This window comes from Monodelphis domestica, chromosome 5, assembly GCF_027887165.1.
Source record: "Monodelphis domestica isolate mMonDom1 chromosome 5, mMonDom1.pri, whole genome shotgun sequence".
NCBI lineage: Eukaryota > Metazoa > Chordata > Mammalia > Didelphimorphia > Didelphidae > Monodelphis > Monodelphis domestica.
The window spans coordinates 76,203,697-76,222,484 of record NC_077231.1 but is presented as its reverse complement, the minus strand read 5'-3'; the positions used below and the strand labels follow the sequence as shown (position 1 = coordinate 76,222,484).

Below are 18,788 nucleotides of genomic sequence, written 5' to 3'. Positions count from 1 at the left end.
TGTGAGCTGCATGGTATATTTTGTTTTGGGACTTGACTTGTAAAATGTGTTTGTTATAGGGAACCCCCTCTATCAATGCAGATCAGAAATTATCCTTCTGCGTAAAGTCGGATGGAAATAGTTAAATCCTTTCTATTGGCTTTTTACATGAAAGGGAATTTAATTTTCTTCCGTTAGTTCTACCATCTACTCATGGTATGGCTGCCCACTTGGGTTCCTGTTGTCAGAACATTACTACTATGGAACATATCAAATTGGGAGGGTTTCAAGTATGGGTCTCCCAATGGTCCCAGTATATTAATTACCAGATGACAGGCTAGCTAAGGATGGAGAAGCTTATTGCCACAGCTGATCAATAGGTTGATGAATTCCTTTGGCTTCAGCAACTCAGGAAGGCCACCTTCTGAGGCATATTGTCTGTGTTGGTGGAGCATTCATTCTGATGAATTTCTGAATCCCGAATTATTAGATTACTATTGATTAATCCTGCAGGGTTAGATGGAAGTACTCCAGAGAAATTTAGGACACATCTTAGGCTATTTTTTTTTAAACCTCTACCTTCTGTCTTAGAATCAATACTGTGTATTGGTTCCAAGGCTTCTGCCAGACCTTTAAATGAATGGTAAGAGCTAGGCAATGGGGGTTAAGTGACTTGCCCAAGTTCACACAGCTAGGAAGTATATGAGGCCAGATTTGACCCCAGAACCTCCTGTCTCTGGGTCTGGCTCTCTGTCCACTGAGCCAACTAGCTTCCCCCTTAAAGCTATTTTTCAATGCTTCAATTGGTTGAAGATGAAATCATGAAAACCAGGTAATTCTAAAATAATAACTAATAATCTCTGAGTAGGCTAGTGGAAACCAGACATCACCTTCATTTGAATTGATTTCCACTCAAGAAAAGAAAGAACAGAATTCAAAGAGGACCCAATAAGATGTGTGCATTTTAGTTGATACCTTCAAACTGTGGAATTCATATCCACTGTAGTCGGGGATCTTAATGGTGGAAAGGCAATTTTCCAGGTCAAATGCTTGCTTTTGTTTGTCTTTGCTCTGCTTAAAAAAAAAAGTCTTCATAGGTTAATTCCTTAAAGACATAAACAATTAATATATAACATACTATATATAATATAAAACTTCAATATGTTTATTTTTTTGTTCCTTGAAATACCTGGCGTATTGCCATCATTGCAAAACCTAGTGTGGATAGTTTGGGTATATAGTAGATAGAATGCCTGAATTAGAATGAGGAAGCCCTGGGATCAAATTCAATTTCTAATAATTAATAGCTGTATGACTTTGTCATAACAAGTCATTTATCCCCTATGCTTGAGCTTCTCATCTGCAAAATTCAATTCAATAAACATTTGTTACCATCTTACTATGAACTAGGCAGAGAAAGCATTACATAGTGAATACAGATACTCCTCAGAAAAGCAGGAAGACATGAGTTCAAGTCCTGTTTTGACATACCCACGTAGTCCCCTCTTGAGTTTTTCTTTGAATTGAACTATCCCTCTAAACAATTTAATTTTGCAATTAAGCCAGGAAGAATATGTCAAAAGAAAAATAACATATAAGAGTCATAAAGCCAAGTTGACTGCCTCCCAAATAGGCATTCATCAATGATGATTTTTCAACTTGTTTCTTTGCCTCAGTGTGGGTGATGCTGGCAGTGAATCTGAGAAGCCTGTGGGGGAGAGGGAAGTGAGTCACATTTATAATACTGGACAAAAATGGGAACAGGTTATCATCTCCTGTCACCACCATTGAGAGCGACTCCTCCACAAGGACCTTTTCCTATTTTCCAAACCCATGAAGATTAGTAGCAAAGAAGATAATGGATGTTCTCTTTGGCTCCCAAGAAGGAAGCCTCTTTGTTCTTCCATAATCACCAAGGAATCTTGGAGTCTGGTGTGGGAGTGTGGGAGGAGGTCCTGCAGCATTTGGGATCCAAGCTTTTTGTTGATGTCTGAAACCACAGCAACCAAACTGTGGTAGAAACCAGTATATCAAGTGAGACAATGGACTGCAGGAGTTGTGGGGGAGTAGGCACCAGTTGGCACATCTTGGGTTCTGTGATTATTAGAGCTTCCAAGTACTTAGCAACCTTGTGCAGAGTCTCCTGGCAAAAAGGGTGTAAACTGCTTCCTTCCTCAAGTTAGGTTAACTCTTTCAGAGAGTTGGGTGGCTATGACCTGGTAGATACTAATGAGCGCTGGACTTGGAGTCGGGAAAACTTGTGTTCAAATGTCGCCTCTGATACTTATTAGAGATGTGACCCTGGACAATCACTTAGCCCATCTGTGCCTCAGTGTCTTCATCTGTAAAATGAGGGAGTTTGCCTAGATTATCTCTGAGGTTATTTCTTTTCATGGTGCTTTAAAAATGGCTTCCTTCTGGGTCAACCATGAGTACTAGCTACTTGAAAGGAAGTCAACATGTGAACGTGTCCAGGCAGAGGACAGCACTGAGTTTCCTAATGTCCTTTGGATTCTCATTGTAGCAGTCCACCCCTAGCTATGGGCAAGGGAAACAGTTAGTATGTATAGATTGTCTTAGAAGAGAGCATGCTCAGTCTTGAGCATGCTCAGTCTTGCACTTGGCTGGGAAAGCCTCTGACCCTTGACCCCAACTTCCCACAGGTTAGGCGGGAAAACAGGTTTCTTTGTGTTCACCTGGTTGAGAAACCACACCTATACCTTGTCGTTAACCAATGATAATCATCCCTCTGTATTGTGTATATTTGCATATCAAAGAGATTAAATACAGCCACAGCAAGCTCCGGCTTCTCTCTTCCCTCTCTTCCTCTTGGATCTCAGCTCCCACTGATGTCTGTCCTTGCTGGAGCTTGGCCTCTGGCCAAGCTCCATCTTTAATTTGGTTCCTTCTCCATCTCTCTCACCTGGGACCTGGCCTTCGGCCAGGCACTTTCTTTTCTCTATCATCTCTTCGACCTGTGTGGTATTAAGTTTGGATCTTTGGACGGGTACAAGCCTTCTGAGTAAGTCCACTGATTGGAGTTTTGCTGTGGCTCATTGATAATTAATAAGGCCTGCATTTCTGACTCATTCCTGCCATCTCATATCTCTAATTTGGCTCCCCGCCCCCCCTCGCGGTATCCAAAACTTATATCCTTCCTCTATCTTCCTACCTTAAAACTTCTCTCGCCTTGGGAAGCTTTACTCATTGTTTCAGCATTCTTGACAAACCATCAGTGGATCTACACAATCTCTTGGCCCTCAAGCCTTGTTAACACACACCAGATCTCATATATTGGGCTGGTTTGAAAATGTGAAAATGTGTGTTGCTTATTGACTGACTTGTCGGTATGTTTGGACCGTAGCTGAAGGATTATATACTTGATGGTCAGGCTAGATATTGAGGGAATGGCATTGCTAACATATGGAAAGTGCTTTGGGATGCTTAATGTGCTATGCAAGTGCTAGCTGCTATTATTATTATTTGCAACGCATGGAGAATTCATTTATTGGGTGCTTGTTATATACTAGGAATACAAAGACAAGGTGAAAAACAGTCCCTGCTCTCAATGAGTTTATATTCTACCAAACCTCTGATCCTATCCTTCCTTAATAAAATGAGGGGGTTGGGCTAAATGACTCCCATGATCCCTCCCAACTGAAAAATCCCATGATAACTAATCATTTTTCAAAATAACCAGTTCTTGACTGCTGGGGGAGGGCCAAGATGGCATAGTAATGTGGAGAAGCTCAAGATCACCATGAGAATCCCCTCCAACCAATATTAAAATAACACCACAAAAAGGAAACCAGGAGTGAAAGAACCAACAAGGAGACAGAGAGAAACAACTTTCAAGAAAAGAAAGACCTAAAAGGTAGACAAAATAACCAGTTCTTATTCTGTTTTTTTTGTCCTTCCATCCCTAATTAATTTATTTATAGACCCTAAGACAGCTTACCCATATAAGTTGGTGGATGGGTTCATTTTTTTAAAACCTATAGTCTTGGAATTGATACTAAATATTGGTTTCAAGGCAGGAGAGTAGTAAGGGCTAGGCAATAGGTGCAAGTGGCTTGCTCAGGGTCATACAGCTAGGAAATATCTGAGAGAAGATTTGAACCCAGGACTTCCTGACTTCAGACCTGGCTTTCTATCCACTGAACTATCTAGTTACCCCAATAGGTTCATTTTTAATGACAAATAGGGCAATTTTTTTTAATCATTCTGCTTATTCCTTACTATAACTAGAAGAATTGGTTGTGCTGTTATTCATCTTCCTCCTCTCACTTTTCTAATTCCTCCTCCATCATTCAATCCCCAGAAAATGAGTCAGCTGCTCTTACTCTTGACTAAACCAGCCCTTTTACTCCCAACATAGAAGAAGAAAAAGGATTTAGACCTTGGCAACCCCTTTTTCAAAGGTCGCCAGGCCCTGCTCTGGCAAATAAACATGCTACCAATGTGTTCAGTGAATGTGTTCTGAACAGATTTAATGGAACACAATCAAGAACTCGTTTAAACCCAGCTCGATTTCCCAGAAATGGAAGTGCCTTTCTGGACTACCTCATTAATTCTGCAGTGCTTCAGAACAATCCAGATCTACCCACAACTAACATAAGGGCTCCCTATGACCAAATGAGCTATTGATGATGGAATATGAAGTTATAGATTAGAAAGTGAATGCATAACAGTATGGGAGGGGGCATCCCTAGAGCTTGGTTCTTGGCTGGGCTCTTTAATGCCTAGTAATTAGCTTTGTTTCAATTCACAAAGCACCATTTGGTATGCTCTCTCACCAGGACCACTTCTATAATCTCATTTAAATTTCACCCGCCACCCGTCTCCATACATAGAGGAAGAGATGGCAGAAACACTTCAGCTGTTGGTCCTTTGTACTGAACTCCTGGAGCTTTAATTAAAAGAAGAATTATATGAAATGACACTCACCCCGCCTTTCTTGGAGAATGGCCATCTTAGCTTTTTGGGTTCTGGTAAATCAAATGAAAGAAAAGATATAATTCTATAAACAAGTGATGGATTATCATGAAATCATTATTATTATCATAAAAATAACAAGGGAATAGGGATAATATATACTATGATTACATTTTTTAAAAAAAGCCCCAAAGCCCCAAAGTCAAGAGAAAAAACTATACAAGTAAAACAAATTCAAAGGGAACTCAAAAGCAGCAGATGTTTCTATTAGCACACATATATAATTTACATATTTTAAGCAAATTGCAAATAATGTGGGTTTTGTGGTTTTGCACATAATTTATTTTGCATTTGTTAATTTAAATTTTTTTTGGTCGTAGTAGGTACAAATTGAAAACAAGGGGAAAAAATTGAAAAATTGAAAAAAAAATGAGCCAAACGAGACTCTTCCCATTGCAATTCTGCTTTTCTCTTCAGGGAACAAAAATGAGAGTTTATATTTATTCAAATTAAATAATGAAGCCTAGATAGGGAGTTGGGAAGACGTAGATTCAAATCCTACTTCTCAATACCAAATAAGTGACTTTAACAATGACATTAAACTAGTCACTTGTTCATTAAACTAGTCTCTCATGAACTCTTGGAGCTTTCAGGTTTCTCTGAGCCTTAGTTTCTTCCTCTCTAAAGTAAAGGTGTTAAACTAGATTTCCTCCAGGGAAATCTTCCAGATCTAAATCCATGATGCCATGATCTCAGTTCTGCCACTTACTACCTCTATGACCATGGCCCAATCATTTAACTTCTGTTGGCTTCAGTTTTACCATGTGAAAATGAGAGAGTTGAACAAGATATCCTTTATGGTCCTGATGATCCAGCTCTTAGGTGGTGATACCATAATTTGCTTACTGCCTAAATGACTGTGGGTAAGATTTTTAACTTCTCTGGGCTTTAATGTCACCATTAATAAAACGAGATGACTTCTACCATGTCTGATAGCTTTGTCAATGATGCCATGATCTCAGTCTGCCACTTGCTAGCTATCTGGGTAGGATCAAGTCATTTAATTTTTGTGGGCTCCTATAAATGAAGAGGCTAGACTCAATGTCCTCTAAATCTATGATCTTTTAGACTGAGTAGAAATTAGGATGGTCTTATTAGAATATTATTATCCTTCATTCAGAGGAAACTCCATTTTTTCCCATAAGGAATGGTATAACAAATTCACTAACTGATTAAATGTACAGTCTTGATCTTGTGAGCTAACCTGATCCAGTCTCCACTTTTACATAGGTTTAGATTTAAACCATCCCAATACATGAGATCTTATGTGTGTCAACAAATCTTGAGGCCCAAGAGATCATGTAAACCAAGTTCCACTCAGTTCTGAAGGAATCCTTCATAAGAATAAGAACTCAAATGACATCAGGAAATAGTTGCTATCTTTGCCTGGACATTTTCACATGTTGACTTCCTTTAAATAGCTAGTATTCATGGTTGACCAAGAATGAAATCATTTTTACATAGCATTAAGAGAAATAATCTTGGATGGGACAGTGGATAGAGCATGAGGCCTGGGGTTAGTCTTGGGTTCAAATGTGACCTCAAACATTAACTTATTTTGTGACCTTGGGCAAGTCACTTAACCTCAGTTGCCTAGCCCTTACAACTCTTCTGGCTTGGAACCAATACTTAGTATCCATTCTAAGACTGAAGATAAGAGTCTACAAAAGAAGAAAAGAACCTTCAAGATCAAATAAGAAAGCTCTGGCTCCCTGATTCTTGTATGTTGCCCTCCCTGAACATTGCTAAAACAACATTGCAACTCTTAAGGGTATCTCTTGGGAAGAGACTCCTATGATTAGATGGTGTGAGGTGACAGCTTATCACACAAAAAATGGATGAAACAGGCCCTGCTTACATTCATCTTTACTTCTAATCAAATTCTTCACATGGCCCTAACTTTCCATTCAGTAGGATGGAGGTAATTATCTGGGCTGCAATTTATTTTTAATGACGCCTTTCACAGTATGTTTATAATGGGGCCTGTGAGAGGGATTTTTCTGGTTTAATATCCTCCCTGTGGCTTTGACCACCTCACTGATTTTTATATGGAGGAAGGTGAGTTACTCTTCCTCTAGTTAAACACCAAAAATTAACTGTGTATCACCTAGTGTTGAATGGTGTTAGCCTTAGCATTTGTCAAATCCCACTAATTGCAATTTTTGTTAGGAGAGGAAGGAAGACATCTTTTTGTATAAGTATGATAATGGACCTAGAAAATATATCTTTGAGTCTTTGATGACATGTGGAGCTCTAACCTTTGGATAGCTCCAGAAATAGAATCTTTTGAATGGACATTTCATGTCTGTAGTCTTCCACTAGTGTTCTTTTTCTTACCGCCCCACCTTTAAGTTGTATGATACTGTTTGGAAGAAAACTCGATATTGGATCCATCTCTCATATTGGACATGGTAATCACATCAATGCTGACATTGCTTCTGGAAAACCTATATTATTAATTTACTGCCCTAACGCTTAACTCAATGTCCCTCTTGATTTTCTCTACCCAAATTCCCTTTCCTGATCATTCCTCATCTATAGATATTGTCTCTTACTATTAGGATGTAAGCATACTGAGGCTAGTGATTGTCCTGCTTTTTCTTGAGTCCCCAACCATAGCACCTGGTTTCCTTCCTTCCTTCCTTCCTTCCTTCCTTCCTTCCTTCCTTCCTTCCTTCCTTCCGGGAATTAGATTGAGTTACCAGAGGAAAGTAATGTTTTTACAGTCACTATGATACCTAGTTCAGTGCTAAGGTTAGAGATTTGTTGACTTGATGTAAAATAAAGCTTTTAGCTATGTACCAGAGTAGTTGTATATGATATGATTCTTTTTTTAAACCCTTGACTCCTGTCTTAGAAGCAATACTAAATATTGGTTTTAAGGCAGAACAATAAGTCTAGGCAATTGGGGTTAAATGACATGCCCAAGGTCACACAGGCAGGAAAAGTCTGAGGCCCAGATCAGTATTTCCATTGGTGGGGGCATTTCATATGCTAGGTTGCAACCTCTCTGCCTTTGATAAGTACTATAATTTAAAAAAATCATCACTTTGTAGCTAACCTGGGAATGAGCCCATGGGGAAGGTAGCATGGCATACAATCATCATTTGGCCATTCTGAATGCTTTTCCAGCTTTATAAGGCTTTTCAGAGCTTATCCTCTAATATTATAGCCTTCAAGAGCCAAAGGGTCACCTCTGTGTTATGAGAAAGAATCATAGTAGGGCTTCAGTGGTGAGTATTTTTTAATTGAAATTAAATACTATAGGTAGCTTCCAAGAGTAGAATTAAGTAAAAAGAACACTGTTATGGTTAGAGAGTGTATATATCACCCATGGACTGTGGGAGGCATCATGGTCTAATGGAAAGAGTATTGAATTTGGAGTAAAGAGTCTAAAATCCTCACCTAAACTTTGCCACAAGCTAGCTGAGTGAGCTTGGGTATATCCCTTTCCTTCTTTGTGAACTCATATATAAATACAACCTCTTTCTTATATAAAACAAGGAAGTTGGCTAGGTGATTTCTTAAGTATTTCAAGATTCTGTGATTTGAATGCTCTCAGATATGCGGGGAACTCAACTTGAAGACCACACTTATGCCTTTCTATATGGCTAGAATTTGGCATTACAATTTTAGAAGTGCCCAACTCTCATTTTACAGATGGTAACACTGAGATCCACTGAGAAATAGGGTGGTTTTCCCAGAGCAGATATTAGAAAGAGGCAGATTCATGTTGTGAATCTAAGCAGTCTTAGACATGTGTCTAAGCTTTTCCATCTTCCCTAAGATTTTCTTGATGTCAAATCTAGTAAAATTATATTATTTCAGTTTCATAGATTGCATGACTGTCCTGAAGGACTTTATAGCAATTCAGAACAAAGGATGGAAGGCTCGATCCCAGGACCACAGAGTTATAGATCTAAAGCTGGAAAGGACATTAATGATCCTAAGAATATAACCTTCCCATTTGACAGATGAAGAATCTAAGATCCAGAGTCTAAATGATCTGTACAGGATCATACAACCAACAGGTGCCTACGGTGGGTTTTGATATACTGAGCTTCCTAACTCCAGGTCCAGCAGTCTATACACTATACTTTACAGCCTCTGTAGCATAATGATGGTGGTGGCAGCAGTGACTGAGGGTTGTCAGTATTCACAAATGGTTCATATCATTCTCATCTTTCTCATTTACTACCTGCCTGATGTTGGGCAAATGACTCAGTCTCTTAGGACATCATCTTCTTCATCTGTAAAATGAGGGGACAGGACTCAATGGAACTTTCCAGGTCAAAGATCCTCCATACCCACTTAGACAAATGCCTTACAAAGCCATTTTCTTTAGCAGATGGACTAGGGCTAAGCTAAATGGTTGCTTTCAAAGAATAGGAATTGTCTTTGCTAGGTTTCAGTTCCGCCATTGTTAGTTCAAAAGAACAAAACCTGCTGCCTGTGACCTGAATTCAGCAGCAGGGATGGGTGGTAGAGGTAGCTGGCCACTCCATCTGGCACCAGGAGGTCTCCAGGGAACACCTCAAGTCCAGGTAAGTTCACAACCACTGAACTTCGCCTGTGCTGGTAAAACCTGCAGCCAAGACAGGAAAGGGCAAAGATTAGTACCTTGCTTGCTGGTCCATATAAATAATGAATTTGAATAAAAATCAGATAGTGTTCCTCTGGGAGGGATGACAACAGAAGCCAACTCTGCTTCTTTTGATTTAGAAGGGAGGTGAAGATGAGCCTAAATTATGCATATTTATGCAAATTATTGCAATCACTCTGGAGATGAAAGTCTGGTGCTATGACACTTGGATATCAATGTTCCTGGAGCTGTTGTTTCTACTAACACATTTTATGGAAAGAAAACAGACAAATACCATTAGAGATGTTTATGCCATGAGAGATGGCTATCTCCCTCTTTTCATCTCCAACACACAAAACTTAGTAATGAATGCATGATTTAAGATAATTGTATGACAATCCTGAAGGACAAAATTGCAGATTGGCTTAGTGACCTGTGGGCTACCTTTTATCATTCTCCAGGCCCACATTCTCAGAGTGTAACAAGGGCTCATTCATTCTGTAAACTACCAAATGCCTTGGCATACTGAGTAATTTTTAAAAACCCTTATCTTCCATCTTAGAATCGACACTAAATATTGATTCCAATGCAGAAGAGGGGTGAGGGCTTGGCCACTGGGTTTGTGACTTGCCCAGGAAGTGTCCACTTAGTTGCCCCTCATCTTGAGCATTTTTCTGGCTTCCAGAGTAAAGAGAAGGCTGTTCAGTCCAACTAAGCTTTTTCATTGGCTCAGTTACAGTGCATTGAGACTGGTCTATACAAGCAGTGCAATTTCTTCCCATTCCTCATGATCTTAGAAAGTTACTTGAGGCCTTTTCTGTAATTTTCAGATTTCTTAGACATTTGTCTAAGAGTTGCTGCCTGAAAGCATTCATACAAGGTCATTGTAGCAGACATATATTGTAGGTGACAAAGGACACTACTTTTGCTTTAGGATCATTCCCTCAGATCTCCATGGAGCCTTAGAAGTCATTTAGTCTAACTTTCTTCATTTAACAGATGAAGAAACAGAGGTCTAGAGAAATTAAAAGACTAACTCAAAGTCTTATGGGTAGTAATTAATAGAGACAGGGTCTGAACCCAGGTCCTCTGTCTCAAAATTCAGTGAGAAGAGACAATTGGAGCTAGGTATAGGAGAACTTCAGAGGAGGAGAGAGCTAGAGAAGCATGGACAACGAGACCAATCTGGGAAGAGAAGGGACAACAATGATGGAGTTTTGGATTTGACTGACTTTATTCCACTTGATGCTCAGGTGAGTGGTTCCCCGCTTTACTCCAACCCCCTGCACTCACCCTGATATGCTCCCCACCCCTTGAAAGGATTATTATTTTTATTTTTGGTCAAATTTTTGCTCTTGGATTGAAGATCTCTGAGTATGGTGGAATAAAATCAGGATTTTGAATCAGAGGATGTGAGTTCAAATTCAGCCCATCTAACTTCCTACCTGCATCCTCCTGACAAATATTTCATCTGTCTGGTCTTTAAAGAGAGAAGTTCCAGTGGAGAGTGTGTGAGTATGTGTGGGAGAAGGGCTGGGGAGAAGTCAGATTGTAAGGAGTTGAAAAGAGAGCCAACAGTAAGGGAGAGTATTGAAGATAGACATTTTCCACATTAGCAGTGAAGGAGAGAGAACTGGATTAGTGATGGATGGACTAGGAGTGGGGCTGAGGGTGGGGGCAAGGCTCTGTTGATGATGATTGAGAACTGACCAGTAAGAATTGCTGCCCCAGGAGACCTTCAAAAGTGAGCAAACTTCTGTTATCACTTTTTCCTTCCTCTGTTGTGCTCATGTGCCTGGGACTCTAACAGCTGTCTCTTAAACTTCCCAGGAAGGGAGGGAGAGGGTTTCTCCTTCTCAAACCCTGCCCCATCCCCAACCCCCAACTCCTCTGCTATGGTAGCTGTTCAAACCCAGCAGGGAGACCATATGTTTTTCTAAGTGAGCATGGGACTGTATCCCCAAACTCGAGCAGCTCCTCCTTCTAATAAATAGCATATATAGTGCTTTAAGGCTTGCAAAGCACTTTGTTTGTCTTTCCCCGAGTTCAGGGGCCTGATCTGCACTCTTGCAAGGGTTTTTGGAATTTGGTGGCTGCCTTAGGAGTTTGGATATTCATTGGCTCCTCCATTGGTGCTGGCTGCCTTTTAGGAAATACTCCTCACAGTTATTACAATATTTCTCAGAGAAGTGTTCTCCCCAGCAGGAGGCTGAGCCCAAGCCATGCTCTGGCTTCCCAGAAGATAGGTACCTTTGAAGGATTTGCTTAGACAGTACTGAGCTGAGGTGAGGGAGAAAAATGCCTGTTCAGCAGTTCCAAAAAGTGTTTCATGTTTTTCTGTGTGATCCTGTACAAGTCACTTCTCACAGTTTAGTTTTCTAACCTGTTAAGTGGGGATGATCATAATAGTACTTACCCGAAGGCTGTCATGAGGATCAAAGAAAATAATATATACAAAGTATTTTGCAAATGTTATAGTGTTACATAAATGTCAGTCATCATCATAATCCACCACCATTATCATCAACCTCTTTTTTTTTTTAAACCCTTACCTTCCATCTTGGAATCAATATTGTGTATTGGTTCTAAGGCAGAAGAGCGGTAAGGGCTAGGCAATGGGGGTTAAGTGACTTACCCAGGGCCACACAGCTAGGAAGTGTCTGAGGCCAGACTTGAACCTAGGGCCTCCAATTTCTGGGCCTGGCTCTCAATCCACTGAATCACCCAGCTACCCCCATCATCATCAACCTCTTGAGTTGACAACAGGAGTTATGAATCATTGTGTCATGTTTTAAGTATCTGTCCATGTGTGTATTGTATTTTAACATTTCTTTTGTGGTTGAGGAAATAAATAACCAAATCTAACCCATACCTACGCAGGTACTGCCTAAAATCACTCTCCAGCTCCTGTTTGAAATCATATCATCCTGTGAAGGAGAGCCCACAACCTCCCAGAGCTGTCTACTATCTTTTCAGACTGCTCTTAATTATTAGGAAACATGGTCTTAGCTGAACTGACATCTATCTCTCTGCTACTTTTGTTATTCCTATTTTTGCCTTCCTTTGAGAGACCATGAAGAATGAGAGAAGTGTCTCCTTACTGGAGGAAGGAAAATGTTGCCTTATTTTTTTATAAAATGGAATTTTTACACTATAGGACATTGAACCTGAATTTGATTTCTGGAAAAATACTATGGTTTACTATTATTATTTTAATTTATTTAAATATTTTTCCATGATTCATGGGATCCTCCCCTCATGCCTCCCCTCTATTCCAGAGCTGACAAGCAATTCCACTGGGTTATACATGTATTATCACTCAATACCTATTTCCATATTGTTCATTTTTGTAAGAGAGTCATCTTTTAAGACCAAACCCCCAAATCATATACCCATATAAACAAATGATGTCATATGTTTCTCTTTTTTTTTTATTTCTACTCCCCACTGTTCTTTAGAGTTTATTATTAAGGGGATAGTTTCTGAGAATTTAGAAAAGGAAGCAATGACCACAAAAGCCAGCATAGTTCTTTAAAGGAACAATTCATGGCACACTAATCTCCCTTGCTTCTTTGACAAGTTTAGTAGACTAAAACATCAGGAGAATCAATCAATCAATCAATGAGGAGATGAATATTTGGCTCTTTTTGGAAAGAGTTGTCTCATTGATTGAGCTTCCTGGAGTTGTGCAGGAACCTGCTGTGATCTGTGAATATAAATAATGGACTAAACAAAGACTTTCTTTACTGGTTCCAGCTGGGAATTCACTATAGATCACCACTTTTGCCATTCCCACTATTACAAATGTCATAAAAAAGGAACCTTTTAAAGGCCTTCATAGAGAAATTCATTGGCTTAAGAGAGAGAAATATATATTTTTCTTTTGTCCTTACCTTTAACTTTACCAGTGCCAGGAGTTCCTACAAAGAAACCCTCTGTATCAACAGAGAGCACAAACCACAGGGCATAGACACAGACCGTATAGCAGAAGTGTCAGATACATGTTCTATAACACTCCCTAGGACCTCAACCAGATTAAAATATACTTGGCAAATGTTGGACAAAATAAATAAAAAATAGAACACAACATAAATCTGCCACGTGCACAATACGGCCTTAGAGGTCATCTGATCCAATCTTTTCATTTTTTTAGATAACTGGGAATCAGAGAGTTTAAGCAACTTGCCCAAGGTCATACAGGTTGTAATTGCAGGAGTCAAAATTCAAACCCAGGTCTTATGTTCCAAATGCAGTATTGTTTAATAGTTCACCATGTTGCTAGTTTTAGATGTATTAGTTGTCCAGTGGTCTTCAATGCAGATCAGTAACCATCAATAAACAATGTATGAGGTGGTGGAAGAATGGTTCCCCATTATCTTTTGATATTTTTCTATTTCATAGGAGGACTGAGATGGGAAATCAATCAATGAGAATTTATCTTGAGCCTACTATGGCCCATGTACTGTGAAAGGCACTGGAGAAACAAAAACAAAAGGGAAACATTTCCAAGAAAATATGCATACAGGATCAAAGGATTCTAGTATGATGGAAGGCACGGACCTGAAATCCCATCTAGTCTCCCCTTCATCTTATACCTGAGTAAACTGAACTCTGGAGAAGCTAATAGAAGGCCTGGAATTTTAGAATTCCTTGAAGGACCAAGCTACATCAATGGACACATTGGAGATATTATGATGAAAAATTCTATTTCAAAGTAAAATTATATCTGTGTGTAATTATTTGTGCCTAAAAGACCTTTGGACAGATGGGATAAATTATTTTTAAAAATTGGCAACAATTTTCACGTCTGGTCCTTTTATTAATTGAATTGCCTAAGGTCATATTGGAGGCAGGATTTGAACCCAGGTCTTCTGCCTCCTGAGTCAGTGCTTCTTCAATATGTAAGTATGTATGTATGTATCTATATATAAACACAATACAAGATAATTTTGGGGTGTGTGGCACCAGATGGGAGGAAATCTCAAAAGATTTCAAGTAGTTGGTGATTTAAGCAAAATCTTGAAGAAAGCTAGGGATTCTAAGGGCAATCATAGGGCAGCTAGATGATGCAGTGGACAGAACCTGGAGTTAGGAAAACATGAGTCCAAATCTAGTATCAGGAAATTTCTAGTTGTTTGACTTGGGCAAGTCACTTAACCCTGTTTGCTTTGGTTTCCTCATCTGTAAAACGAAGAAGAAAATGGCAGACCACTCCAGTATCTCTGTAGGGGTCACAAAGAGTCAGACATGAGTGAAACAAGAAAAGGGATTCGAAAAGGAGTGGCCTAATCATTTTGGTCAAATGCTTAGAGAACATCCAGTGAATAACGTTAATACAAGAATAAAATTTTTAGTCTCTCTCTTTTCAATTTGCTGGGAAACATAACTAAGAACCTGGACTCAGTTACAAGGTTTAATTCCCACTTCACACACGTTTTAACTGTGTGGTCCTGAGCAATCCCCTGAAAATCTCTGACCCTCCCTTTCTTCATCTTTAAGAGGAGGAGGTTCGATGAACTGGCCTCTGATAGCCCTGCCAGTTCTAATTGGATGCCATGGTCATACATTTTCATTTGCATCTGGATCAGAACAGGTCCGAAACCTGTGTGTGAGCAAGAACGCCAGTCATCAAGCTCTCAGTCATGCCCCAGTTCTCAGATGAAGCCACCCCCTTGCCCCTTGCTCACAGACACAAACATAGCCCACTTGCACTGACCCTGAGTTGTGCTGCAGAGAGATTGACAGATCAGAGCGGACAGTTCCCATACTACTGGTCAGGATCTTTTTGGTCTTTGTCCCAGAGATACCAGCTTCTCTTTTCCTTTCTGTCCTTTGCTGAAATATCTAAGCTCTGATGTGTGGGTGGGCCACTGTGGCAATTCTGAGAATCCAGGGAATGCTACCCACCCCTGACCAAGCACATACACACTAGCACACACACTCAGACAGTGAAAGAAATCAATTGAGTGTTAGTGAAAGCAAAACAACTCCCCCAAACTCTCCTCCAAAGATGTATCCCTCAAACAAAGTTAACAAGAGAGAAATGGATCCTTGGAGATATTTTCCCAAGAAAATTATTGGGGGAAGAAACATGGTGAAGGAAAGGGCAATATGTGCAATGGAAGGAGTGCTGGGTTTGGATTCAAGAAGACTAGTTTTGAACCTTACCTCACTTTCTAGGCCTTCTGTACCCAGGGGCCAGTCATTTCACTCATCTGGAGATCAGCTTCTACATCTGAAAAGTGAGGGAGTTGAACTAGATCAGGGGTTCTTAACCTGGGCACTATGGAAAGATTTCAGTGTGTCTATGAATTTGGATGGGGAGAAAATTATGACTTCATTTTCACTAACCTTCCATTGAAATTTAGCATTTATTTCCATTATGAATGTAGGCAATGAACATCATTTGGGAAGGGTTCCTATTAGCTTCACTAGATTGCCAAAGAAGAGGACCATGACACAAAAAGGTCATGATGCTCTGGATTAGGAGATCTTGAGGCCTCCTTTAGATCCATGAGTGTGCAGGTCCAATAAGCTCTGGACAGTCTAATATTACATTTTCAGTGTGAGTATTCATTCCTTAGAAATAAGCAAATACTAGATGTCAAGACTTGATCCATTGTTTTATTGACCGTCTAAAGAAAGTGATGGAGAAAATGCTAATAAGGTAGACCTAGTTGGATGCTGCAGACAGAGCATTATTTAAATTGTTGGAGAAATACAGGGAATACAAATGGATAGAAAAGAAAGAAAAGGGGATGAGATCAGGGAACAGTCAGTAGACCAAACCAGATAGAATATAGGGTAAAAAGAGAGTATGAATACAAGAGTGGAGAGAGAAGTGTTGAAAATTAGGTCAGAGCTAGATTAGGGAAGGTCTTAAATCATAGGCAAAGCAGTTCGTTGTTTTTTCTTAGTTAATAGGGAGCCGTGGGAAATTTCTAAGCAAGGGATTGATGGAGTCCAGATTTTCCTGTACTAAGAAGATTGCTTTGGCAGGTATATGAAGGACAAATTGGAAAGGACGTCAGGCTGGAGGTAGAGGGACTGAGGTAATGAGTGTGATGTCAGTCTGAATAGAAAGGAAGAAAATAGGAGGAGCAATAATGGAAAGAGAGGATTGGCTAGGCAGAGAGAGGCAAAGAGAGGATTGATTAGACAGATGGGACGAGGAAGAAGGAAGAGTCACCTATGACTGACATTTTGAGCCTAAGTAACTGAGTTTTAATTCAATAAGCAGTTGTGAAATGTGGTACACATTGCATGAGGCATTAAGCACACAAAGACAAAAACAAAAAAGCCTCTCTTCTTAAGGCGAGCTTATATTTTACTGGAGACAAGGTCAAGGGAAGGAAAGGTGATAAAATGGCATGTTTAAACGTGTACATTTTAACATTCATATACAAAATCATATATAATTACATTCAACTTTGACCCAGTGCAAAGACTATATGTTATTGTGGTCAAAATTGTGGCTATTCCAAACATTGTTCAATCCAATTTTAAAAGTGGATACATTGATGTGGGGTGCAGGGGAAACTGTGCTAGGTTTGGAGTCAAATCCTGGATGAAAATAATGACTAGGACCCTAATAAAGACAGTCAACTGCATTTGGATCTTATTTTTACCTCTTATAAAATGAAGGAGTAGGATTAGAAGACTTCCAAATTTCATCAGTCATTCAAACACTTATTAAGGATTCACAATGTGTCCCTCCCTCTCTGATAGGTTCTGGGAATATACACACAAAAGTGAGACCATACCAAGCCTCAAGGAGATGACTTTCTACTAGGGAGCTTCAACATGTCAAGAGACAAGAAGAAATAAGATGTAGGAATGGAGGATAGAGATTGGACCTGTGATTTCACTGGCATAGGGAATTCCTAGGTGAGTAAATGCTCTACTAATGCAGATTTCTTTGTCACTTATATTCTTAGAAAATTGCCTAGAGTACAGAGAAGCTAAATAACTTGCCTAAGGTCACATAACCAGTATGGGGAAGAGGTAAGACTTGAATCCAAGTCTTACTGACTCTAAAACCCACTGCTTCCCATACAAGATATACCCAAAATAAACAGAAAGTGATTTGGGCACTAACACCTGGATGATCAGGAGAGGTTCCTTTCACCTTCAAATCTGTGATCCAGTGATCACATACATTGTACTTTACTTAAAGAAAGATGAGGATAACACAGAGAATTCTGCATATAGAAATTTTGGTTCTTAAAGGGTCTCTGGAATTAGCCATTCTATTGATCAATGGATAAATTCTCTCAACATAGCCAGAAGAGGAAGAAAAGCACCTCTGTTTATAAGGCTTGTGTAGAAGTTTTCAGAGGTACCCAGTAAACCAATAACTGTTAGCAAAATATTAAGTCTGGCCCTTCTTCCTCTTATTACCTCTTTCCCAACTCCTCCCTATTCCTACCTCCCCAGGGAGTCATCTCCCTTAAACTGGTTCCTGACCATCCTAAGCTCCAACTAGCCCTGCCCACTCTTTTCTGGAGCCAAAATTCCTAGTCTTTAGGTAGAATTTCAACTAGAGTGAATTCATTTGATGATGTGCCCTTCTTGGGTGACATTCGTGTTTTAAAGAAGTCTGTTCAATAATACCTAAGCTGGAAAACTTCTGTCTTAAAGACTATTTCTTTACAAGGACCAGCCTAGGTAAATAGAGAAGGTAAATGGTTTGGGACTGCAGATTTAATTTGCAAAGGTCATGTAGCCCAACATCCTCTTTTTTTTTTAAACCCTTACCTCCCATCTTAGAATCAATACTGTGTATTGGTTCTAAGGCAGAAGAGTGGAGAGGGTTAGGCAATAGGAGTTAAGTGACTTGCTCAGGGTAACAGTTAGAACGTGTCTGAGGTCAAATATGAACCTAGGACCTCCTATCTCTAGGCTGGGCTCTCAATCCACTGAGCCATCCAGGTGCTCCCACCAACATCCTCATTTTACAGATGAGGAAACAGAAAGGTTCACGTGGGTTTAAAATATAAGAAGTGTAATTTGAACCCATCCAATCCAAACAATGTTATGTTACTGGAGAAAGGCTCATTATTCATTGGGCAGCTACTTGGAGATTAATTCTTTGGTCATGGTAACTTATGAAACAAAGAAAATTTAAAAGAGTAGGCAGCCTAGTCCTGACCATGGGATCAGATAGACATTGAACCAGAAAGGACCTGAAGAGTCATGAAGTTCAATCCCCATATCTTATAGAGGAACAAAC

General features: G+C 39.7%; 1 protein-coding gene and 1 long non-coding RNA gene across 4 annotated transcripts in view; one reads left to right on the top strand and one right to left on the bottom strand.

Annotated features, from left to right (window-relative positions):
- The window catches only part of LOC130454509 (uncharacterized), a 57,103-nt gene extending 39,034 nt beyond the window's left edge, over positions 1 to 18,069 (top strand). For both annotated transcript variants that reach the window (XR_008912110.1, XR_008912111.1), the window contains exons 5-7: positions 10,662 to 10,809; positions 13,958 to 14,457; positions 17,285 to 18,069. This is a non-coding gene — a long non-coding RNA (uncharacterized LOC130454509). The remainder of the gene's footprint in view (positions 1 to 10,661; positions 10,810 to 13,957; positions 14,458 to 17,284) is intronic.
- Positions 1 to 18,788, bottom strand: part of PLEKHG7 (pleckstrin homology and RhoGEF domain containing G7) — a 90,745-nt gene that overhangs the window by 44,489 nt on the left and 27,468 nt on the right. For both annotated transcript variants that reach the window (XM_007503208.3, XM_007503207.3), the window contains exons 4-6: positions 9,432 to 9,559; positions 4,927 to 4,967; positions 955 to 1,050 (exon numbers count right to left, since the gene is read on the bottom strand). In XM_007503208.3, the coding sequence (XP_007503270.2) occupies positions 955 to 1,050; positions 4,927 to 4,967; positions 9,432 to 9,559 (265 nt within the window). The remainder of the gene's footprint in view (positions 1 to 954; positions 1,051 to 4,926; positions 4,968 to 9,431; positions 9,560 to 18,788) is intronic.